General features: G+C 38.6%; 1 protein-coding gene across 1 annotated transcript in view; it reads right to left on the reverse strand.

Moving 5' to 3' along the window:
• The window catches only part of sorcs3 (sortilin related VPS10 domain containing receptor 3), a 238,433-nt gene that overhangs the window by 96,870 nt on the left and 120,033 nt on the right, over nt 1–21,530 (reverse strand). The window contains exons 3-4 of the mRNA XM_037115465.1: nt 17,497–17,596; nt 6,983–7,141 (exon numbers count right to left, since the gene is read on the reverse strand). Coding sequence (XP_036971360.1) covers nt 6,983–7,141; nt 17,497–17,596 — 259 coding nt within the window. The remainder of the gene's footprint in view (nt 1–6,982; nt 7,142–17,496; nt 17,597–21,530) is intronic.

The following is a 21,530-nucleotide window of genomic DNA, read 5'->3' on the forward strand; positions in this document are numbered from 1 at the left end:
AAAAGACCCCTCGACAATGCTGGTGCACACCATTAGTTAAATAAGCATAGCCCACTTTTAGGGGCCCCCTGGGACTGCAGTGCCCTTGGGCAGCTGCTTTGCAAGATTAGCTGCCCTGCTTTGCCAGTCTGGCATGGCTGTTAAAGACATGTGTAACACAAATATTGTACATTGTTTATTTCACAATAACATCATTTGGAAACAAGACAGAAACTAATGTACAATAGCGAACTGAACTTCATGAACTCAGTATTAATCAAAACTTAATCATTAGCTTGGGTTACCAAGTAGTAGAAAAGTTTTTTTTTTAATTTATGTATTTATTTTTTTTCCCCCTCATTTGTTGATATACTCCACTATCAGCCTGGCAGCGCACCTCCATCTGCTGTTTTGACAATGGAGTGACAATATATATCTGCTATTCTATCAGAACAAGTCACTCCATCTGTTCTGCCTGCCTCTCCTTGCCATGTAGCCATTAGTGCTTCACTGTATCCTCAAATTTCCTTTAATTTCAGAGCTCCTCTCCCTTTTACTTCATGACAGATGCCACAAAACCATCAAGCAAACATTTCCTGATGAATCAAACCATGCCTGACCTGATGTCATCTCTTACTATTTCATTATTTTACAAGTTCATACAATGTTAAAAAAAAAAAAAAAAAAAAATCAAGGGAACACCTAATTGTCACTATATAACACAGAGTCAATTTAACCTTCAGGGATGTCATTCTGTCCATTTAGGAAGCACAACAACAACAACAGTGAATCAATTTCAGCTGCAAATTAAAGTGACAACAGGTACAATGGAGAGCAAGACAAACCACAAAAAGGGAATGGTTTTGCATTCAGTGGCCACAGACAATTACTCTCTCCTTATCCTTCCTGACTGATTTTTATCTGGTTTTGTGTTCTCAAGTAGCCTGTACACCAAAAGTGTCCACGAGGATAGTATGAGGGCCCAACGTCCTCTAGTGGGACCAGTGCTCACAGCCCAGCACTGTGCAGCTCAAATGAGAGAACACTGGTGACTTGGAGAACTGGCAGATCCACCGCCACCGTTCTCTTCACAGATGAGAGCAGGTTCACACAGAGCACATGTGACAGCCGTGAACAAGTCTGGAGACAAGGTGGTGAACTTGATGCTGCCTGTAACATCATCCAGCATGACCGGTTTGACAGTGGGTCAGTGTTGGCCTGGGGAGGCACATCAGGGTTCCTCCTGGTGCAGGACAATGGACAGTGCCTGGCCTCAGTTGTCCAGAGTGTGTCGGCAGTTCCTGGTTGAAGATGACATTCATGCCATTGACTGGCCCTCTCTAGCCCACTGACCACCTACATATGGGATGATACTTATCGGTGCAACTGGCTCTGCCAAGTACCACCACAGACTGTCCAGGAATTCACTGATGCCCTGATCCAGGTCTGGGAGGAGATCCCCCTTGAAACCATCTGCTGACCCATCAGGAGTATGCCCAGATATTCATTGGGAGTGCATACAGGCATCTGGGTTTCATACACTCTACTGAGTTACTTTATGATTTGCCATGATAAAATTCAAGCAATCAGTTAAGAACTCCATCTTGAAAAATTTGTTCATCGAGATCTGACGTGTGATTAAAGTGTTCCCTTTATTTTCTTTAGCAGTGTATTTTTCTTTTTATATGTGCTGCTCCCTCAGGCTTATGAGGATGTTTGTCTGGTTTTACTCTCTGTGTAATAGTGAAGATGCCTCTTCACATTACTGCAAATGCATATTATTCATAATTGATTTTTTATTTTTTTTTTTAATTTTAAGCATGCTGCTTCTATAGTCTAGCATTAACCTGCCAAAGATGGGTCCCTTTATGATCATTTAGTCATGAGCTATTGTATTATTACTGTTTGACTCTGAGCCATCTATCACCTGACTAATGACATTAATCCTTCTGTCTGTAGCAGGATGTCACCTCAATGCCATTAAGAGCTTTGGGTGAATCCCAAATGTGTTCCAGTGTAATATAGCTGCTGTAGCCACTGAGACACCAGCTGCCTGCCACAGCAGTCTCGGCCTAAATAGATTGCTACTCCTCTAGTGGAAATACAAACATACAAATTAAATGTTTGCCTGGACCTAGGGTTTGTTGTTTACTATCATAGGGTAATGCAATTGTGGTACGATGAGAGTATGCACTACATTTCCATGTGGATGATTCCTTATGAGTTAAGAGCTGAACCATGAAAGCCCCTGTCCTCCATGTTTGTGGTGCAAATATACTCTGGTGGCTCTCTTTGTTTCTCTAAAGCGCAAGTTTTGTTATTTGCTGCTTGAGGTTCAAAGGAAATGAGAGGATGGGGAATTTCAATTTGTCAGAGCGCAACCTCTATTCCTGCAGGCTGGTCAGCTTGCATCAAGCTAGTAGGAAGTACACCTTCTGAGTCTGTGTACTTGCATGATGGGGCAGGCTCCTGACAGGCACTTTTTTAGAACATGAGTGCACAACAAAAATCTGTCAGTCATGAGTTTGTTTGTGAATAGCTGAAACCAAATCATTTAAAATGCCATAAATATGGTATGACTGTATATCAGCAAAGGGAGCAAAGTTACAGTACATTCTAGAGTGGATTTTAAAATGCATTTAACCAGCGTTTAACATGTCTGGGAAAATATGAGAAATTAACCCGACTGATGTCACTGGGACTGTGGCTTCAGTGTCAGTCAGTCATTCTGTCAAGTATTTCAACACCTGTGGATTCCGACAAAATCACTCGTTCTTAGATTATGTATCCCAACTACTTAAGTGATGTCCTGATTTTTTTAAATATTTATTTTTTTGCAAAGTTGCATCACTTGGTACCACTGCTCTAATATCAGTGTAGACTGGTGGCATAGGAGCAAAGGTTGCTAATGTTAGCCTATAAAGCACTGCTAGTGGTCAGGCAATGAAGCAATGTTCTTGTGTATTTAATGGCTTGACAACCTCAAGTTGTGAATCAATTGGAAGCATCCATGCTTTTCTTTCCTCATCAGATAAATGGCAAAAGGCATTGTGACAATACCAGGATTGCCATGGTATAAAGACATTGTATTGGAAATGTTCGGTTGCGTCTGTTTACTTAAACACAATTGACAACTGCTGATGACATATGAGGGTCTCAAAGGGTTTTTCCAATTGATAGGGTGGGCCTTCAGAATGGAGTTACAAGGGTTGGTTGTTGGAAAGTCAGGATATCTCTGACATTGCTGCACCAATTTTGACAAGCATCAACCTATTTCTTAGGTGGTAGCTAGTAAAAGTCAATTGGTATAATGCTGGAGTACCCTTATACATTTTTAATTAAAATGACTACTGACAAATAGTTGCTGGGAAAATATTCCTTTCCGCAACAGGTCGTACATTCACATAAGGAAATAGCTGACTGTCAGCAACATTTGATTACAGTGTACAACTCTCTACTCTTGGCTCGGATGCAATTATTGGATAAGTTAATCACTATACAGTCCATTAGAGAGTCACAGCCATGTCTCTCAAGGCCTTGTCACTGCTGAGGCATAAGCAGTGGTTTGGTAATGTCCCCTGCTGTGATAGGAACCTATTTGGAACCACAATTAGTGACTTGAAGGAAAATGTTCTGTTTTTTTTTTTTTGCTTGTTTTTTTTTTTTTCCCTGTTGGAGAAATATATTTCCATGCAATATCCCTCAAATGCTGCTTAATATCTGCCAACACACCATCAGATTTATAATAGTTTTCACGTCAGCTAAAGGCCAAAAAGGTCTCTCATGAATAAGTGAGGAAATAGCAAAAAACATCCTGTTCTTATCTTGGCTTTTGTCAAAAAGAGAAAAAAAAAAAAAAAAAAGTTTTTGGGCAAGATGCCCCAACACCCAGTCTACTGGGAGCTCAGACAATTCACACAGAATGAAATAAGACAACTCCTATTCATTCAATGTGTGGAGCTTCTTCCCTCTACTGTTCTTCTGTGTCAGCCTGTTTACATAACTCACTCACTTGGCAGCAGCAGCAACACTGGCCTTATTCTCAGAAGCCGACTTGGGACCACATCAATGAGTAATTGTCTCCACAAACCCCTCACAGTCAGGAGATAAGAGCCTGGAAAGGTCAATAAGAGTTCTAAGTCTAAAAATACCTCAATTTACACAGGGAGGGGACTGACCTGAATGTTAATGTTAAAAAAGAAAGTTAGAAAATAGAATCAGGAATTACAACAAATACTCCACTCAAGCCTATTTGTCCTGACATGGATTTTGATGTCTCACTAAAGAGTTTCACTCCTGCTTCAAAGTTAAGTCCTCAGGGCCGCACTTAACCACAGCTAAGCACCAACTTACAGATGATTAAATTCAGAGTGACCCAGTCTGAAAACTATTAGCCGGTTACAAGCTGAAAATGAGCATATTAAAGCTTCTCGCTGCTGGCTCAACAGTGGAGATGAAGTGTCGAGGCTGTAGGGGGAAATCAGGTCGAATTAAGCAACCACTAATATCTGCGTAAACCTCTTTTTCGCTAACTAGATGAAGAACATATTTTTTATTTGCAACAACAGCCCTGGGGATGTGCACTATGTGGATGACACATTCAGAAGTCGGATAAAAATGGGCGAAACAGAGATGGTAATCAAGCCTTGTACAGCTGCATAAGTCATTTACTCACACAAGCTGACCCTCGCTACCTTGGTAATGTTTAGCTGCAAAATCTAAGTCCCTTCCGCCTGCACCTTCTTCAACTTTCTACTCTGCTCCTGATCTATATCCTGCCTTCAAGACTGAAATGTATTTAATCAGTGAGATCAATAGCTGTTACCAACACTGATCTTGTGAGTCTATCTTATACGCAAGTTGGGCACACCTCATATTTCGTATACGCTGTAAATTGTATTGATAATGTAGGCTGCTATGGGCTGTTTCTAATTAACATTAGGGAAGACTTTGTTAAAGTAATGTAAAAGCTGTGACTGATGAGTAGTTTTTACTCCTCGCAATCCATCAGAATAATTTTATGTAATGCCCAGAACCTTGGCTGAAGGCGCACAGCACCTCTCTTTCAACTATACTCCTACTCAGACTTCACAGGAATTTGAACTTCTTGAACCTGGCTACCTTGTTAATCTTAATAGTTACTTCTGCAGTTTAAAATAGCAAGAGCAGAATTCTTCATGCAAAGTTTTAATGTTGGAGCATTGCAGAAGAGCTCAAATTAAAGTTATGATCATATATATATATATATATATATATATATATATATATATATATATATATATATATATATATATATATATATATATATATATATATATGTGTGTGTTTGATTCAGAAGTTTTATTTTTCTCCAATCGATAGAATATCACAGCTCAGAAAGTGTTAATTCCCTCTGACACTGGCTCCTGCAGTAGAATCCATTTCAAAGTGTCACCGGTGACACGTTCCATACAGCTATCATTGTTCACCAATCATCACCGACCTGATCCATATCCCCCCTGTGGAGCACTGGCTTCAGCTCTCAGGTCAAAGTCATTGACCCTAATTGCTTGGTACAATCTAAGAGCACTGTGGGAGGATGCTGTGCGGGGCTACATAGTGTTTGACACCATGATGAAGACTGGTGAGGAAAATGGGAGGCAGATAGTAACTTCAGGGACTGATGGTGTTTTTGGCTAATGAAGTCTACCTCATTACCTCCAAGATAAAATCTCTATCTCAGACACTGTGCCAAGCAGGCCCCAGAAAAACACTGTGTCTCTGCTCTGTTCAGACAAAATAAGCCCAGTCCCAAATAAAGCCAAGGCAGATCAACACATTACTAGTAGCTTGACTGTAATGGCTTGTATTGTGCATGCAGCACTGTGCAGATTCCAACTGCATCACTTCCATCAGTGTGACAACATAGTGCTGCCACACTCACCAGAGCTCAGAGCTCCTATTTTTTAACAGCGAATCTCCGTTGAAGTCATTCAGGCGGTTACAGTTTACCATGCTTTTATAAGCTACCATGCTTTTTTAAAGGATAACACCACTGATGTTAAACATAACAGTGTGTATAAAGGCCTTGAGGAGTACTACTGCATATGTGAAAAAGTAATATAAACCCTTTTTGTGGCTTCAGAGAAAGCTGCAAGTAATCTGATAAATTGCCTCCAGTGTTATGACTCAGTGGCTAAATTGCATTGTAGGTAATGTGGTTGCCGGGTACTGCCATTAATTTTTCCCCAAACCATTGCAATGTCCTCAGATTTCATGTCTTGTCCACAGCCCAAAATCACTCATTTTACTGTCAAAGAGGAGTAAATAAACCAGAAACATACGTACACAAAGTAACATTATTGAACTTTTTAAAAATCATCATAATGGTACAGTCTCATGCAGTGGGCTGAATGGTGTCTCTGTCTCTTGTTTCTGCACTACGTAGGTCCAGTGAAACAAAAATGTACAAAATGCCACTTTCTACATGATGTTGCTTTAACAACTTTTTCTTTATGAAAAAATTACTCAGCTCCTTTGATCGATTATCAAATTAGTTGACAATGAATTTAATAGCTGATAACTAAATGTTGCAGCTCCAGTGAAATGTTGATTACTTGTGGTGGCTGCAGTAGGTTGTGCTATGCCTTTATGCCACATTAAACTTGAAACATGGCATTTTCAATATATTGAATTTGATAAATAATATAAATAGCTAAATAATGGATGGATATAGAATTCAAGGTCTCTAATGATATCAAGTCTCAAGTAGACCCACTTCTCTTTTTCAGGTGGCTCACACCGCTATTTTAGAATTTATTTTATCTTACAAGATATACTGTATATTCAGCAAGTGAATGAATGAGGTAATAACAGGTAATTGGCTGAATTGATGAAAACTACAGGCCCTAGTGAATACACACTGTTGTCAACACAAAGGTAGAGACATCTTTATATCACATGCTGCAATGTGTGACCAGGACAAAAAAAAGAACAAAAAAAACTACATCAAGCTTAATCTCACCTTCTGGTCATGACTGTAGGCTAAGGCCCAGTCCTCTTCAGTGGGGTGGAATAAAAGGCTCAGGATGTAGAAAGTGAGGCGGTACTTCTGGTAACTGGCTCCCTCATCAGAACTGATGAGCACGCTGCTCTCAAACTCCGGATCTGTCAACACCATGATCTGAGAGCCAGGAGAAGAGAGAGGGAGGAGAAATAGGATATGCACACATGTGAGGGAGATGGTACGAGGTTTTTTTTTTTTCAAGATGGGAGAAGAAAGGATTTGAAGGGCGAGTTTGAGTAAAGATGTAGAAAGATAGGGAGATGAGAGAAAATGGGAGAGGGATGTTAGAGGCAGGAGCAGTGTCAGCAGAAAAGGCCTGGCTTTTGGCACACTTCAGGCTTCTGCTTGGCAAACAACTCCTCTATATTTCCAACTTCATTTTATAAGTGTGACTCTCGCTCTGCTGTTGCCATGGCTCTGTGGCTCTTCCTCTGCACTCTGGGTTGAAGAATCACAGCTTTCGTCATCTTTCTCCAACAAAGTGATCAAAGTTCTTCACAGCAACGCGAGGTGAAATAATGTGTAAACCAAAACATATGAAGCTGAATGATTGAAACACACAGAAAATGAAATGCTTTGGAACATTTAAGACAGTGTGGTGACGGAGCTTATGGTGCAGTTACAATCGAGTGCTGTGCAAACAAGGGATTACGCAGTCATGCATGAATCTGCATACTGTATGTTATTTTCTTTATCAGCTTGTCCTTTAGCATGTCATTTTTTTTGTCATTTCTCTTTCCAATAAAATTGTAATTTCAAATTCAACAGTGCCACAGTGGTAGAAGCCCTAATTTCATGCTTGGAATATTTTCGCCACAGCTATCACAGTTATTACAAAATTCAATAAGAATTCCACTAATAACATTTAGAGTCTTTGTGGAAGGAGATAAAATGGTCACAGGAATTCCTCCTTGACTGAGGAAGAGGTGTTTGAATAGCTGTGTAAAATGTCTTAAGAAATGTGTATTCATTTGAATTAGAGCTGTGCTATTGAATACATGTACTCATGTTAAAATGTTAGACACATTTAAATGTAAAATAAGTCCTTTTCAGTACAGATAACTGGATATTCTGCAATTTTGTGTGGCTAAATAGACACAGCAGGGACTTGAATGATCACACATAAAATAAATGTTTATTTAAACTGTATATGCTGCCGTATGAAAATTAGGAAAAGCTTCATTGTCAGTCATGAGGCAATGAGGAAATATCACAAAACCACACAAAATGGAAATTATAAAAAAAAAAAAAAAAAAAAAAAAAAACTGGATGTACACCATAAATACAGATGCACACAAGGTAGCAAAGTGCTAATATGTAACTCGGCATGCAAAATCATTCTATAATGGTCCACTGTATAACATAATTGATTGTTAAATCTCATTCCAAACACTTTAAATACTGACACTTTGGCTCAGTGGCCAGGTTGACCAACCAAGAGTGAACCTCACATAGATTCTGACTCAAAGATTCGCACCCCTAGAGGGCAGTTGATGTATAGTGGGTTTATCAAAGCTGTTGGGTTGGAACAGCAGCAGGAAACATTGCTGATTATAGGGGAGTTCGGACTGCAGAGTCAAGTGATTATTCTCTGTGGGTTAGTGAACCCCTTATCGTTATATTTAATTTGTTCCATTATTAATGTGAAATATGGACTGGAGCAGCTTCAGACATTTATCTCTTAGTTTTGCGTCTTTTATCTGACTTAAAACTACAACACCCATGCCTCCACGAGGATTGTGTGGTGAAATTGGCCCGAATGGCTGTGTTCTCGCTCTCGTCAGTTCAATTTGAATTGGAAAAACAGCCACACATTTGTCACTGACAGAAATGCTAGCCCAGTTTCCAGAGCTTTTACCAGGAACCTTCCCTTGTGGTGATTTAGATAAATTGTTTTTCATTAAGCACCAATAAACAGGCGGCAAATCCTCAACCTGGATTTCTTACTGGCCTGGGCTCAACGATCTTGCCCATTCATTACCTGTCACTGAGTATGGTGTGACCTCCTGATATCTGCCAGTGTCTTCGGGGCTTGTCAGTTGTAATTTACAGTGTTTAAGCAGTAATCATATTCTATAATATTATAGTAAGCAGCAGAGTCTCTTATGAATGGCAAATTACAGTTCACCGTGGCTTGTTTTGAGTCAACTGCCAGTACAGAAAGAAAGGGAGAGATGGAATCAAAATGTAACCCTGCTCCCATTTAAGCCTTGTGCTGAATGATCACTGTTATGTGTTACCTCTTTACGTTCTCTGTGTAACTAAGGCAGAATGTAAAGGCAACACATAACAGAGCTAGCAGCGCTGCAATTGAAGGTTATAGATAACCTTCAATTGCAGCGCTGTTAGCTCATCTTTTCCTGAGCTTCATTTCAGGGAGCCTCACAATGTGCTCTTTTAATACTGGGAACCTTGCCTAGAAAGTATTGTCACATTCACATTACTCATTTACCACCATGTAAGTGTGAAACAGCCACATTATTCCCAAACCTTACACATTATCGTAACAAGCCAGTTTCCGTCTGTCGCCTCTGCGATTAGAAAGAACCCACAACCAATTTGAAGCCAATACAAAGGCGGGAATAGAAGCAGTGGCCAATTTCTCTCCTGCCTACTAAAACAATCACACTCAAACAATAATTACTCACTTCCAAAATCACAGTGACGGATAGCATTTGCAAAGGGTGATTAAGATTTCCCTCACAGCATCCACTCAGCCTTTGTGAGGAAGCGGGCGAGTGAGGAGGGTAACAATACCAAATCAATAGAGGTTGGAGGGATAACCGTTTTGTTTTATCAGCCTGTGCATAAGCTGGAGAGCAGAGATAGAAGGCAGTAGTTGTCGGATCATGAGGTAAGTGGAGGTATAGATCAGAGACGGAGGGAAAGAGACACCCCGCAGCAAATGAACCATGTCACGTCAGATCAATTGGGCTTAGTCTGCCTTTGACAGTAGGCTTTAACATAGAGTTGCCGCTGCAATATGCTCATTAACCATGGATCAAGACTTAATCACCCACATTTAGCTATCATGTTTTCACTGTCTTGCTTCCTCAATGGCATTTTAAATGTGCATGTCTTTATTTTCAAATTAACCTAATCTACCAGCCGTTCACTCAAACCGCTCTAAGAGAGCGCGCACAGCTTGGAAAAAGACATCAAAATGGCGAGGAGATTCATGGGGGGTGTCATTTTCAGAGGCTTTGCGCTAAATGTCATTACTATCATTCAAATCTATAATGTGACATTGGAAAAGGTCACAGCTGTAACTTTATCCTTGGACAATGTATGAAAAAAATGTACATGTGGTCCTAGAATCTTATGAGTGGACATGTAATGACTCCTTTATTCTGGTTGAAAGGGATATCTCAAAGAGCAGCAGATGATTATATCACACAGGGACTGATTAGGCAGCCAGACTGCTCTTTTTATCTGTATCATATAGAACTAAAGAGAACACAATCGGGGATTATATATATATTTAATATTGGCCTCTCAGATGCAAGGTGGCAACAAAGGACTGTAGCCAACATACAGGTAAACTTTCTATGGGAGGGCAGATTGCAATATTTAGATCAGAGATAAGCTGAGGAGGGGGAATCAACCCCCAGGTTAAACCAGAGGTCAAACATTACGGTACATTCAGACCAAATCCAATGGTCTTAATGCTGCATGGTGGTGCAACTATGTAGGAGTGTGGGAGTGTCACTCCATGAGCCATTCTGTTCCCTCTGTAGCATTATGCCATGCTAAATAACATGCCCCCACTACCGAGCCGTTCGACTCTGATCTGTGGTCATGCCTCTGCCAGAGTAAGTTAAGAATGTCAGTCCTCAGTGATTCTCTGCATCCACAGATGTGTGTTTTAACTGGTGCACAATGCCAAACTGAGCGTATACATATGACACATTACATTACACTCCAGGGTTTTTGCGCTCTTTCATACTGCTAGTCTGGTCACCAGCTCACATGATTGGCCACCGCAAGTTGTACTACCCTCATTAAAATGAATGTTAAGACCTCTGCTTTCACCGCAACACCAGACTTTGCCTAAATGTACTCTTAGAGTAAAATATTCTAATGAGTAATTAAGATGCAGGTTTTACCTTTAATTTTACATGACGTTTTGTTTAAATTGTTTTAATGTAAAAATGCTGCTGAATATACTATATCATATATAGCATTTGCAATATAGAACATAAAATAGTCACTAGCAAAAAGCTGCCTTTGGATTTTGGGAAATATAACAGCAGACTTGTATTGCTCATGCATGTGGTGCTTGACTCTCAGCACTGTCTTATGCATCATAGTGAAGTGGTAAAGTAAATAAATAGACAGTATTAAATTTAAATATTTACATATGTAAATAACATATTTAGATAAAACTATATATTTATGTGGGAAAAATACATTTCCTGTTAAAATATATATATTTTTTCATGTTATAGTTATTCACACAAAAAATGGTTACTGTTATTTTACATATACATACATATACATATTGTCTCAATTATTTTTGTATTTGATAAATACAGAGAAATTCATGAAATAAACAGGAAAAATCACATAAATTATAGATGACTGCAATGACTCACTCACATTATAGCATGCATTCAAGAAGCATTAGGTTTTTATGTGAATTGGTTTATAAAAATATATCAGATTGCTTGAATATATTTAATTGAACTGTATTGATGGTAGGTGTTATTTCCATCCTGTAACTAGCATGGTGTAAAAGTGAATTCCCCTCATCCTCCTCAAAGTTAAGTCTAATCTTATATAACCGTAACTGAAATTATAAAAGACTAATATGTCACACCAGCAACAGAATGTACCTAAGGGACGACATTTCTGCTATGCCCTTGATGTGGAATTACATTTTTTCCACATGAAATACGCAGTAGCAGTGAGTCATGAGGAGTAATCAGCATCAGCTATGATCTGTTCCTCACCCTGACATAATTTAGCTCAACAGTCCCAGGATCCTATTAACTCCCACTTCCGTGCAACATATTCAGGGTCAGTTCCTTGGCTCGGCCTTGGAATAGTAAGGCTGATGAACCCAAGCAACTCCACAACTCAGAGCACCTCCTTGTCACACATAGGAGTCATCTGTGTGCTACCAACAGACATACAGGAAAAAAAAAGTCTATTTATGTAGCATTTGCTTTACCTAGAAAATGTGATTTTTTTCAAGAATAACATATTTTTCTAACGTTTTGCAACACCTGTCACATAGAACAGAAATGTTCAACTTCAGTCTTTTTATTCGAATGTGTTTAAATAAACTGGTGTGATGCACCAGCCGGGTGCTTTGGTGCGTCCTACTGGTGATACATGGTCCTAGTGCATCTGCCTAATAGCTTTTTTGTCTCATTTCAATCAGCACTATCAGCGTAGATGTGAATTATGTGTAAATTATTATATTGCATAACATGAACTAATATTGTTAAGCCTGATCCAGTACCGTTTTATCAGCGCCTGCATTTCAGTAATTCAGAAGTACTTCAAGGTAAATTAGACAGATTATGAAGGTAAAATTATTTCTAAGGTTCAGTAAGAGGCTGTCTACATCTGCGGCTCTTAACATCATGATGCACTTAAGAGCTGAGATGTGGATTCGTAATTAGTTTAAGGTTAATTTGCTAAAGATACCAAGTTACCTGTCAGCAATTTAACATCTCTCTTTGATGCAAAGTCTGTAAATTGGGCATGTTTATAGGGATTCATGTTTGTGTCTTCCATTCTTGGCAAATTGCACCCTAAAGCTAAAAGTGTGTATTTTTGCACTGTGTGCATGTGTGATTACTTAAAGAATGAATCATATTTATAGACAATGCTTTGTTATTGTTCTTTGTCTTAAGGTTAGTTTATTGCACTGTTTGTTTTGTTTGCCGCTTTTGGGTGAAAGACAGGAGGTCTGTATATGCTAAGCATTTGACTGAAAAGCAGAGTCAAAAGAAAATCTAAATATTGTCAACATTTAAATTTGGTCAAGTGCAATCGTAGGGGGTTGCAATTGTTTATTTATTTAGATAAAGGTGAAATGTGAGACAAGTCCACGAATCCTGATTAATTTAAGCCTATTCTGCAGCCTTACTGAAAAAGTGTAACAAGAACTAATATATTTGGGGATATTAATATACCTCTGATGACTGGGAAAATCAAAGCAAAGTCTGGATCCAGTTAAGATTAATTTCTTTGTGAGCATGCACATAACATATGTCATGTATCAACACAAGTTTCATAATGGTGTGTGCAGTAGAGTCCTCACTGATGCCTTCAAAATCAGACCAGAATTAGTTTTTTTTTTTGTTTTTTTTTTTTTTGTTTTTGTGACAAGTGACAAGCTATCTATTTGTCTTAATCCTCAAACATTTAAGTAATGGCTGAGACTGTTCTTTTTATTCTTCCTAAACTTCTCTCATTATTTTGATGTCAGAAATATGATCTATTTGTACGGAAATGTTAGCTTACTTTGTGTGAGATATTACTTAAGTGACTTGGTCAAGACCTGAGCTGATAAAGGTATTGATAAGATAAAAATATATTCCTAACATACCCCTCTCTACAACCCTTTAGTGATCTCATTGTGGCTATGGCTGTACAGATCCCTTCCCTTTAAGCTTGGTTAATCAATACTACTTTTAAATGTTGCTTTTTATGCTGATCAGTGATTTGACTCAGAAAAATGCAAAACATTCCTTCAGGACATAGTGCTTAGTTAATCTGTGGACGCATTTGATTAACTTCTTCTAGCTAATGCATATTTTGATGATAAAAATCCAAAATTGTGTGCGAATGCATAAATTTAAATCAAATCCACCAGGCTAAACGACCCACCACCACTCAACCTAGGCCTTCCATAAGCTTAGGGAAAACACTGGATTTGTATTAACGGTGTTTTCCATACTGTTCATTTTTCAGGTATTCTCTGTGTGTACATTGTTACTCGTAGCATGTGTTAACCCCACATCAAGATCAGTTCAGTTACTCAAATAGTAAATAATAATGTAGATGTCAAATGTTCAATGACAAAAAAATGGCATGAGTGTACAACTGATGTCATGTGTTTTAGTCATTTTAGTCTCAGGGGACACCTTGACTAGTGGACACTAGATGATGAGCATTGAAGGCCATTGTGCACCCTGCTACATAATCCAGCCCTGAGCACCAGGAGGAGGTGGAGTTCAATCAGAGGTAAGGGTTGAATTCTCACAACCTGCTTTTTTACACATATGGATGTTAAATGTGATCCATAAGTGCCATTGCACAAACGTGACTGATAAATACATTTTCATTGTCTCCACTCTGAAACTGATGGACAACCAGGACCCAAGGTAGTCTTGATGTCTTTCTTTTCTTGTTGAGATGATTAATAGAGACTCCCATGGTGCCTTGTTGTTGACTTAAGCCATGTTGGTCAGTTCATGAAGTGCCAGTTATTACCTTCCTTTACCTCAGTGACACGCTTTTATTTCTAAATGTGTTGTATGAGCAAATGTTGGTAACGAGCAATTCCAATTCATTCAGTGTGAGTATACAGTATGTACATTTTGAACATCCTTTATACATTTGAAGGATTTTGTAAAACATTTTTGAAGAGTTGTGAATGTAATTTGTATTTTAATTAAACTTTGACCAGTTTCTTTAAAATATCCAGATACTGCAATTATTTATTCATTTATTCTTTTTTCATATATGTCAAGTGAAATACTAATGGACAAAAGGACTTATATACTTATATAACACAGATGGCAAACCATATGCAGTTACAGTATTTTTCTTTTCAAATGTTCATAAGTGAATCTCACCTGCAAAGTTGGCAAAGTATACTAGATATAGTGTTTTCACTCTACTTACAGTAAATTGACACAATTGGATCATTTACTGCACAAATCACTGTGAATAACTTTATTATTAAAAATACAATATTTTCATTTACAATTAATAACTTGTTATTGTTAACAGAAATGTTGTACTAGGAAAATACTGCATTTGATTTTACGGTTTGAATACTGCACTATTATTTTAAAAATACTCATGCATTTGAAGTCGTTGGAGAGCAACTGCAGCATCTGTCTCCAAAAACTGCAGCCAACCGTGAGATTACCGTAACCGACGTGTGCCTGATGTCAGAGCAAGTTGGGATCAAGGACACAAATCTAACAGGCATGTATTGTGCTGCGATCGGAGCTAATCATGTCTGTGCAGGCCTGGCTGATCTTGAGTCTTAATTCACCACATGAATGTGCAGTGTTAATCACCAGATATAGCAGCGAAGAGGAGGATCCTGCTCTCTGCAAGTTCATGAGCAGACAGGACTGTTTGTTTATGGGGTTCTCAGTCAGCAGTCCATTGTTTGTTAACAGTTAACTAAAGTTAACTAGGAATGTATTTATCTTTTCTGAATGTATCCTTAATATATGAATAAATGTTATCATAAAGTGTAACCTATACAACATTATAAAAGATGGTGACCTTTCAAATGCCAGGATTACAGAACTAGACAAAAGAAAACCTGCAAAAAATGGTCAACATGCTGGACCTTTGGTCAATGCTTGCAATGTGGATAGGGTTTAGGCAAGAAAACTACTTGGTTAGGTTTAGGAAAAAAATAAAATTCATGTAACTTCAGGTATGAACATGCCCACGTTACATCACTTCAGCTACATAGTGTAAGTGAGACAATTTAACCACAAGAGAAAGTTAAACTTATTACTGTTTCACATTGGACAAGAACTGTGTTCTCCAGGGTTGAAGTCCTGTGTCCTTTGGTGCTCTTTCTACCAGGTCTTTTCACTTCCTCCTTTATTGCCAGAATAATTACGACAGCTGCTAGATGTTGTCACCCAACAAGAAATGTAAATATGGGTTGTATTAAGGTGCTTTCACAGTCTACCAATATGGTCCTTTTTCTGATGAGGATGGGCTAAAATGGCATCTGAGCTACCTTTAAGAAACCCACACAAGCAAATAAACTTACTTAACGCTTAGCTGCTTGCTTGGTAAACCATATCTCTATAGTGGACTATAATGATAATTATGTAATGTATTTTACAGGTATCTGTCACTGGTTAATTGTCAATTGTGAATTGATTGCAGACACATTGAATCACTGTTGTGTTGTTATAAGAGTGAAACTATTCAGAGAATGACTTGCACTCAGTCATTGTAACTAATTGCCTCTAATTATCATGTCAAATCCCCCGAAATGACAATGTTAGTTTCTGCAGCTCTGGGTTACCAGAGGAACAGATCAAAGTAACTTTATTTCGTACATATGCATATAGTCTGCTGTAATGGTTGTAATAAGCAGTGGATATTTAAACATATTTTTTTATTTAGAGTAGTTTTTGTCTTATAGATAAAGAGAGAGGAAGTTGACATACTGATAAAGAATCAGCCTACAGAAATGGACTTAACACCTACTTTCACTGAACTGCTTAGAGCACTCTGATCTCTTGGCTACGATTCCACTAGTCTAGCACATTGTTGCCCAGAGCACTAGACTGGTGGAGTTCACCACATGAGGGTAGATTTACTGTTTGATGCCGTGAGCTGTAAATCACAGTGTAGAAAAGTATAGGGCTTTTACTTAAACATGGCCCTATGCAGTATTTGCTGGAGGAAACAGCGTCATAATTTAGAGGATCAGTTCACTTGCACAGTTCAATTCAGCTAATGTGAAAGCTGAATGTGAATTTTCAATAAGTGCAAACCATCGACTGAGTAGTTAACTCAATTCTAAGACTGTCATAAGAAAAATGAAATGAAAAGTAATTGACAGAACTTTGGGGCAGATTAAAGATCTTGGCAGATGGTTGGCAGCTGGCAATGCTCTTATTTTTTTCTATTTTTTTGGTTCCCGCAGTTCTTAAAATCGGCACGAATCCCTATGCAGAAAGAACTCATGTCTGGACAATAATCAATGTGTTAAATGATCAATCCTGCTCACCACTAATACTTCATAGGAAGGCAATGCTATAAATCCACACATGTTCATTGTGTCCACACAAAAAGTGTATACTGTACATTGTCAAATAAACTTCATGTTCAAATAATATACAGAAGCTAGGTCAAAATAATTGAGACGGTGTGGACCGACCTGTATATCCTATGACATAGCTCATTCTGTAAATTTTGTTTAAAGTCCCAAGTGGTAATGTCTTATTCACTCATCCACGCCTTACACTTAATTATATATATATATATATATTACATCTCAAAACTCTGCCCATATCTTCCATATTTAAAACTATGTATTTGGCTTTTTGGGACATTTTTGGGACTTTTTAATTTTTTTTTTTTTCCTCTTAACACATAGCCACCTGATATCATGTGCCCACACTACCGTGACGCATCAAATCAAATCAACAGCAAGGGATTATGCCCTTTAAGGCTTTTAATGTGAAACACCTGTGCAGGAAAGGTTGATGGTACCTCAACACCATCAAAGATGAACATCTTACCTTTCTCTTGTTAGTTGGACAGACGTATAGGTAACTCAGGACAGTCTTGGATCCTACTTTGTCATTCATCCTCTCATATGTGGAGCCATAGTCGGTGGATCTGAATGGGGGAGACAATGGGACAATGCAGTCAGAGGCAGGTAAATATTACAGTAGATAACCGCGACAAAAGCGCACTGAAAATTTGCTGACGTCTAATGGGTAAAGAGACAGACTGAGGATTACTGAGACATTGCATGATTCATGTCAAATACATTTACTTTGCTGTGATCCAAAAAGAATGCAATATCATACCCTAAACAACAAGGCTGGTATGGTGCTGTGTATACACAAATTCTCTGCGCCGGAGTGAAATCTCTGGCAATAGAACAAGAGAAGGTTAACCAATCATCTATAGCTGCCAACAAAAACGAACCATTCGAAAGTGTCTGGGGACCTGGCACTGTTAATAATTAATTCTCTCCCAATGACTACTATGAAATAAAATATGATGAGTGCAAAAACATGTGGATGTTCCTGAACCCATGGGCTTTAATAATTTAACAGTGAGAATGAGCCTGTTAGCCAGCCTAGTCCCTAGAAACTCCACATGAATCCATCATCACTAGTAACTACCAAATCTGCCTTCAAGTAGAATATTACAGCTTTTATAGGGCTTCACTCGCTTTTCCCTTTTTTTTTCTTTCTTTTTTTTTTTTTTTCTTTTCCTGTGAAAGCTGCATTCCCGTCCCCAGGATTTTCAAATATTTCTCTCTGCGGGAACGAAAGCACCCACCCAAAACTGTGGCGTAACTCTCATTTGGATTTGCAGTCTACTTCACGGTGAGGAAAGCGAAGATGATACCTATTTCAGAGTTCTTTCCTCTTTCGGTCAAAGCTCCTTCAGCGGGAACGGCGCTTTCAACGAAATTGCAAAGAGATTTCTCTCATTCAAATTCATTCCGGAATGCCTCGGAAAGACACAGTTGTTGCTATGATTACAAAGCGCACTAATGAGTCAGACAGACAACATCATTTCCAAAGCATATTAAAGTGAAGCTGTGGGGGGAGAGTGCTGAGAATGATCCTGATTCAGAGCAGAGGCGGTGAACTACACTGCTGGCCTCTGAGTAACATTGTTGGAGCTTCTTGAGGGGAGACTTCATAAATAACATAGAAACATATGTCGTTTTTGGCATGACATGGCTGAGCACTACAGCCACTCTTCATCATCCAGTCACCGCAATGCATATGCTTACATTTCTTGAAAGGGAGGTGGCGATATCTTTGGCGCAGACAGTAGAGAGACGTCAGCTCTCGGATGTCGACCAAGATAAAATGCGACCCCCACAAACGCTCACACCCTGCGCAAGAGAGCTAATCAATATGAGTAGAAAAATTAGCTCACTTTTATTTAGAGGAGATGGCAGAGTGACAAAAGAAAGGTATCCACCCACATCATATTTTTTGGACTTGTTTGTGGCAAATTTGGAAAAGGTCCAAGAGGGCAGCTTGGCTGAAAGTACGCTGTATCTAATCAAAGTCTAAGTCCATATAAGAGTGTTTAACTAAACATAAAATGTGCCCAAAGTGTGCTGTTTTGTATTATTAAACCCACTTTGTTTACTGATCCTTCTTCTTCTCACTGGAATACTTTCAGGTACTTAAAGGTACCGTTTGATGTTTCTGACCGCCTGTAGAGCTGGAGCACTGTTTTTTTTTATTAACAGGCTCCTGTTTTGTTTGTATCTAGTGCACATGCTGTGGTGGCCCTGAGGGTCAAAATACAACAACAATTCAAGGAACAGAACATTTCAGAACACACAACGATTTCTAATGCAATAGAGAGTGGTACACAACCTGTAAAATAAATTACATCAAACTGTCACTTGGGACTTGGGTTCTGTATCACAAACAGGAAGTGCTGTCCCACCTTTCCCTCATCTGAAATGACTGTTTCCTTTCCAAAGGTTTGTTGTGTTTGATGCGATCATGGGTTGAAATGTTGCATTTTTTTATGTTGTGTCTTGTGAAATGTACTATTTGAAATGTTCTCTTTTTTTTTTTCTTTTTTTGTTAAATGTTGCTGTTTTCTGAAAATGTGTTGTGTTTTCACATACGCAGTGCTACAGACAGTTTCTCACTGATTTCACTGATCAACAGTTGGTGGCAGTAACACGTCAAGAAACGTGCGTCCCAGTGCCTTTTAAGAAAGATTAAGAAGTAAATTATGTTTTCATTAATGTTTTCATGAAAAGTCATTATTTTTTTTCTCAACCATCAAACCAGGTCGATGCCTATGTTTAGACTCAAACTACCAGTCAAGAGTGGGTGGAGACTATAAATGCTGCAACATTGCATACATTGTAATTGAGTGCAATTCCAGGTATCTAATCAATGTTACGTCTGTGGTGCTGACACTATTATTGTCATGTTCTTTGTGCTTTAAATGCCGGGCTCTATAGTAATCTACAGAGAAACCTGTAATTTCTTCACAGTACAGACGAACATATTTATTATGTTTTTTCTTTTTTTTTTTTCCAATGAAATGAAATCAACAACTTTGCAGAACAGCTTCATCAATGTCAGTCAGTGGTTATAATGCTGGACAAACACAATTACATTTTTTTCACAATCAAATTTAGACAAAGTGAAAGTCTTTGTTATAGGCTCAGAGTGATTGTACAGCCACACTGGGTCTGAGCCTTAACCCTCTAATCAAATTAAGTCTCCAGAAACTGACAAGTCCAATTTGACCTGAGCTGTACTTTAAAGCATTCTCAGCGATGCAGAGAGGATTATCCACGCTAATATTTCAAACTAAATCAATTACAGGGGCGCTTTGTTTAACTACAAAAGGATATGCTTCTATTGTTTTGGAAAATGCCAAACTTTTAGATGGTAGCATGCTTCTTTGTTTGAGGTTTCTTTTACTTGGTTGCCTATATAATTAAGAGTAGATCTTCAGATCATATTTGTTACTTCAAAGGCTAAGAGGCACTAGTTGTCCTCCATTTTCCTTTGTATATGGCTCCAGAAATAGACCGATGAGTGTGAAAAAACCCTGTGCCTTACACTCCAGTACGCTGACACCAGCTTTCTGTCGGCTGGATCACCCACCACCCCCTGCATGACACCAACAATAGGAAGGATGTGGCATTTGATCCAGCTGACATCCTGTACAGTGGCCGTCAGACACCCTGGTGTCTGGAATGAGTCATTTCTGCCTATTTGCTCTTTGCAAAAAGATGCAGGTCTGATGTGACCACTGTGAGAATTTCTCGACTCCTCTCTTTCAGCCTTTAGAACCTTATTTGAGAGTGAGGTTTTAATGAATTAGTAAATTAAGATGATGGTTACTTACTGTTACCATAGATCTGTGAATATAGACTGATACTCCCTTGTATCATCAGCCCTGAATCCCTTGGGTTTACGTCTACGCTAGACAATTTGACACCTCAATATTTATATCTCATGCCAACAGTCATTACCAATCCAGAAAGTAATGGGCCCTTTATGTACAGAGGGGAATATTAAGGGCTGATGTGTGAGCATAACGCCAGTAATTTACCTTCACATTTTATTAATAGCCAAAATCTTCCCTTAGTTTTAACAAAGTGTTTAATTTATACACTAAGCATTTTTTCTCAGTTACCACAGTCTTCCCCTATCCCCGGAAACATTTACTCCACTCCAGTCGGCCTATGATAAGTAACTAGTGTACAATCTCTACAGTAAACCCCCCCCTTTTGATTGAATTAGCTTATTTTGATTGACATGAACATGCACATTTTCAAGGTGCAGAGACACTTGAGCTCGAGGGCGCTGTCTTTATTTGTGTACTGTAACTAAGGTTATATTGCATAACCATACTTATAGGCTTGTATTTCAGTCAACACCTTCCTGTCAACTGAAGTCATTGAGACGCTTGTTTACCTCTTGTTTTGTCTGGTCACCGTGTGCAAAGAAATGAAGCATTGAACAGACAGTGTCTAGAAAGAATGAAGGGAAAGAAGAATAATACTGACACTGTCTTGAGTTCTGTACATATTTTT

The sequence above is a fragment of the Acanthopagrus latus genome, chromosome 1 (assembly GCF_904848185.1).
Source record: "Acanthopagrus latus isolate v.2019 chromosome 1, fAcaLat1.1, whole genome shotgun sequence".
Taxonomy (NCBI): Eukaryota; Metazoa; Chordata; class Actinopteri; order Spariformes; family Sparidae; genus Acanthopagrus; species Acanthopagrus latus.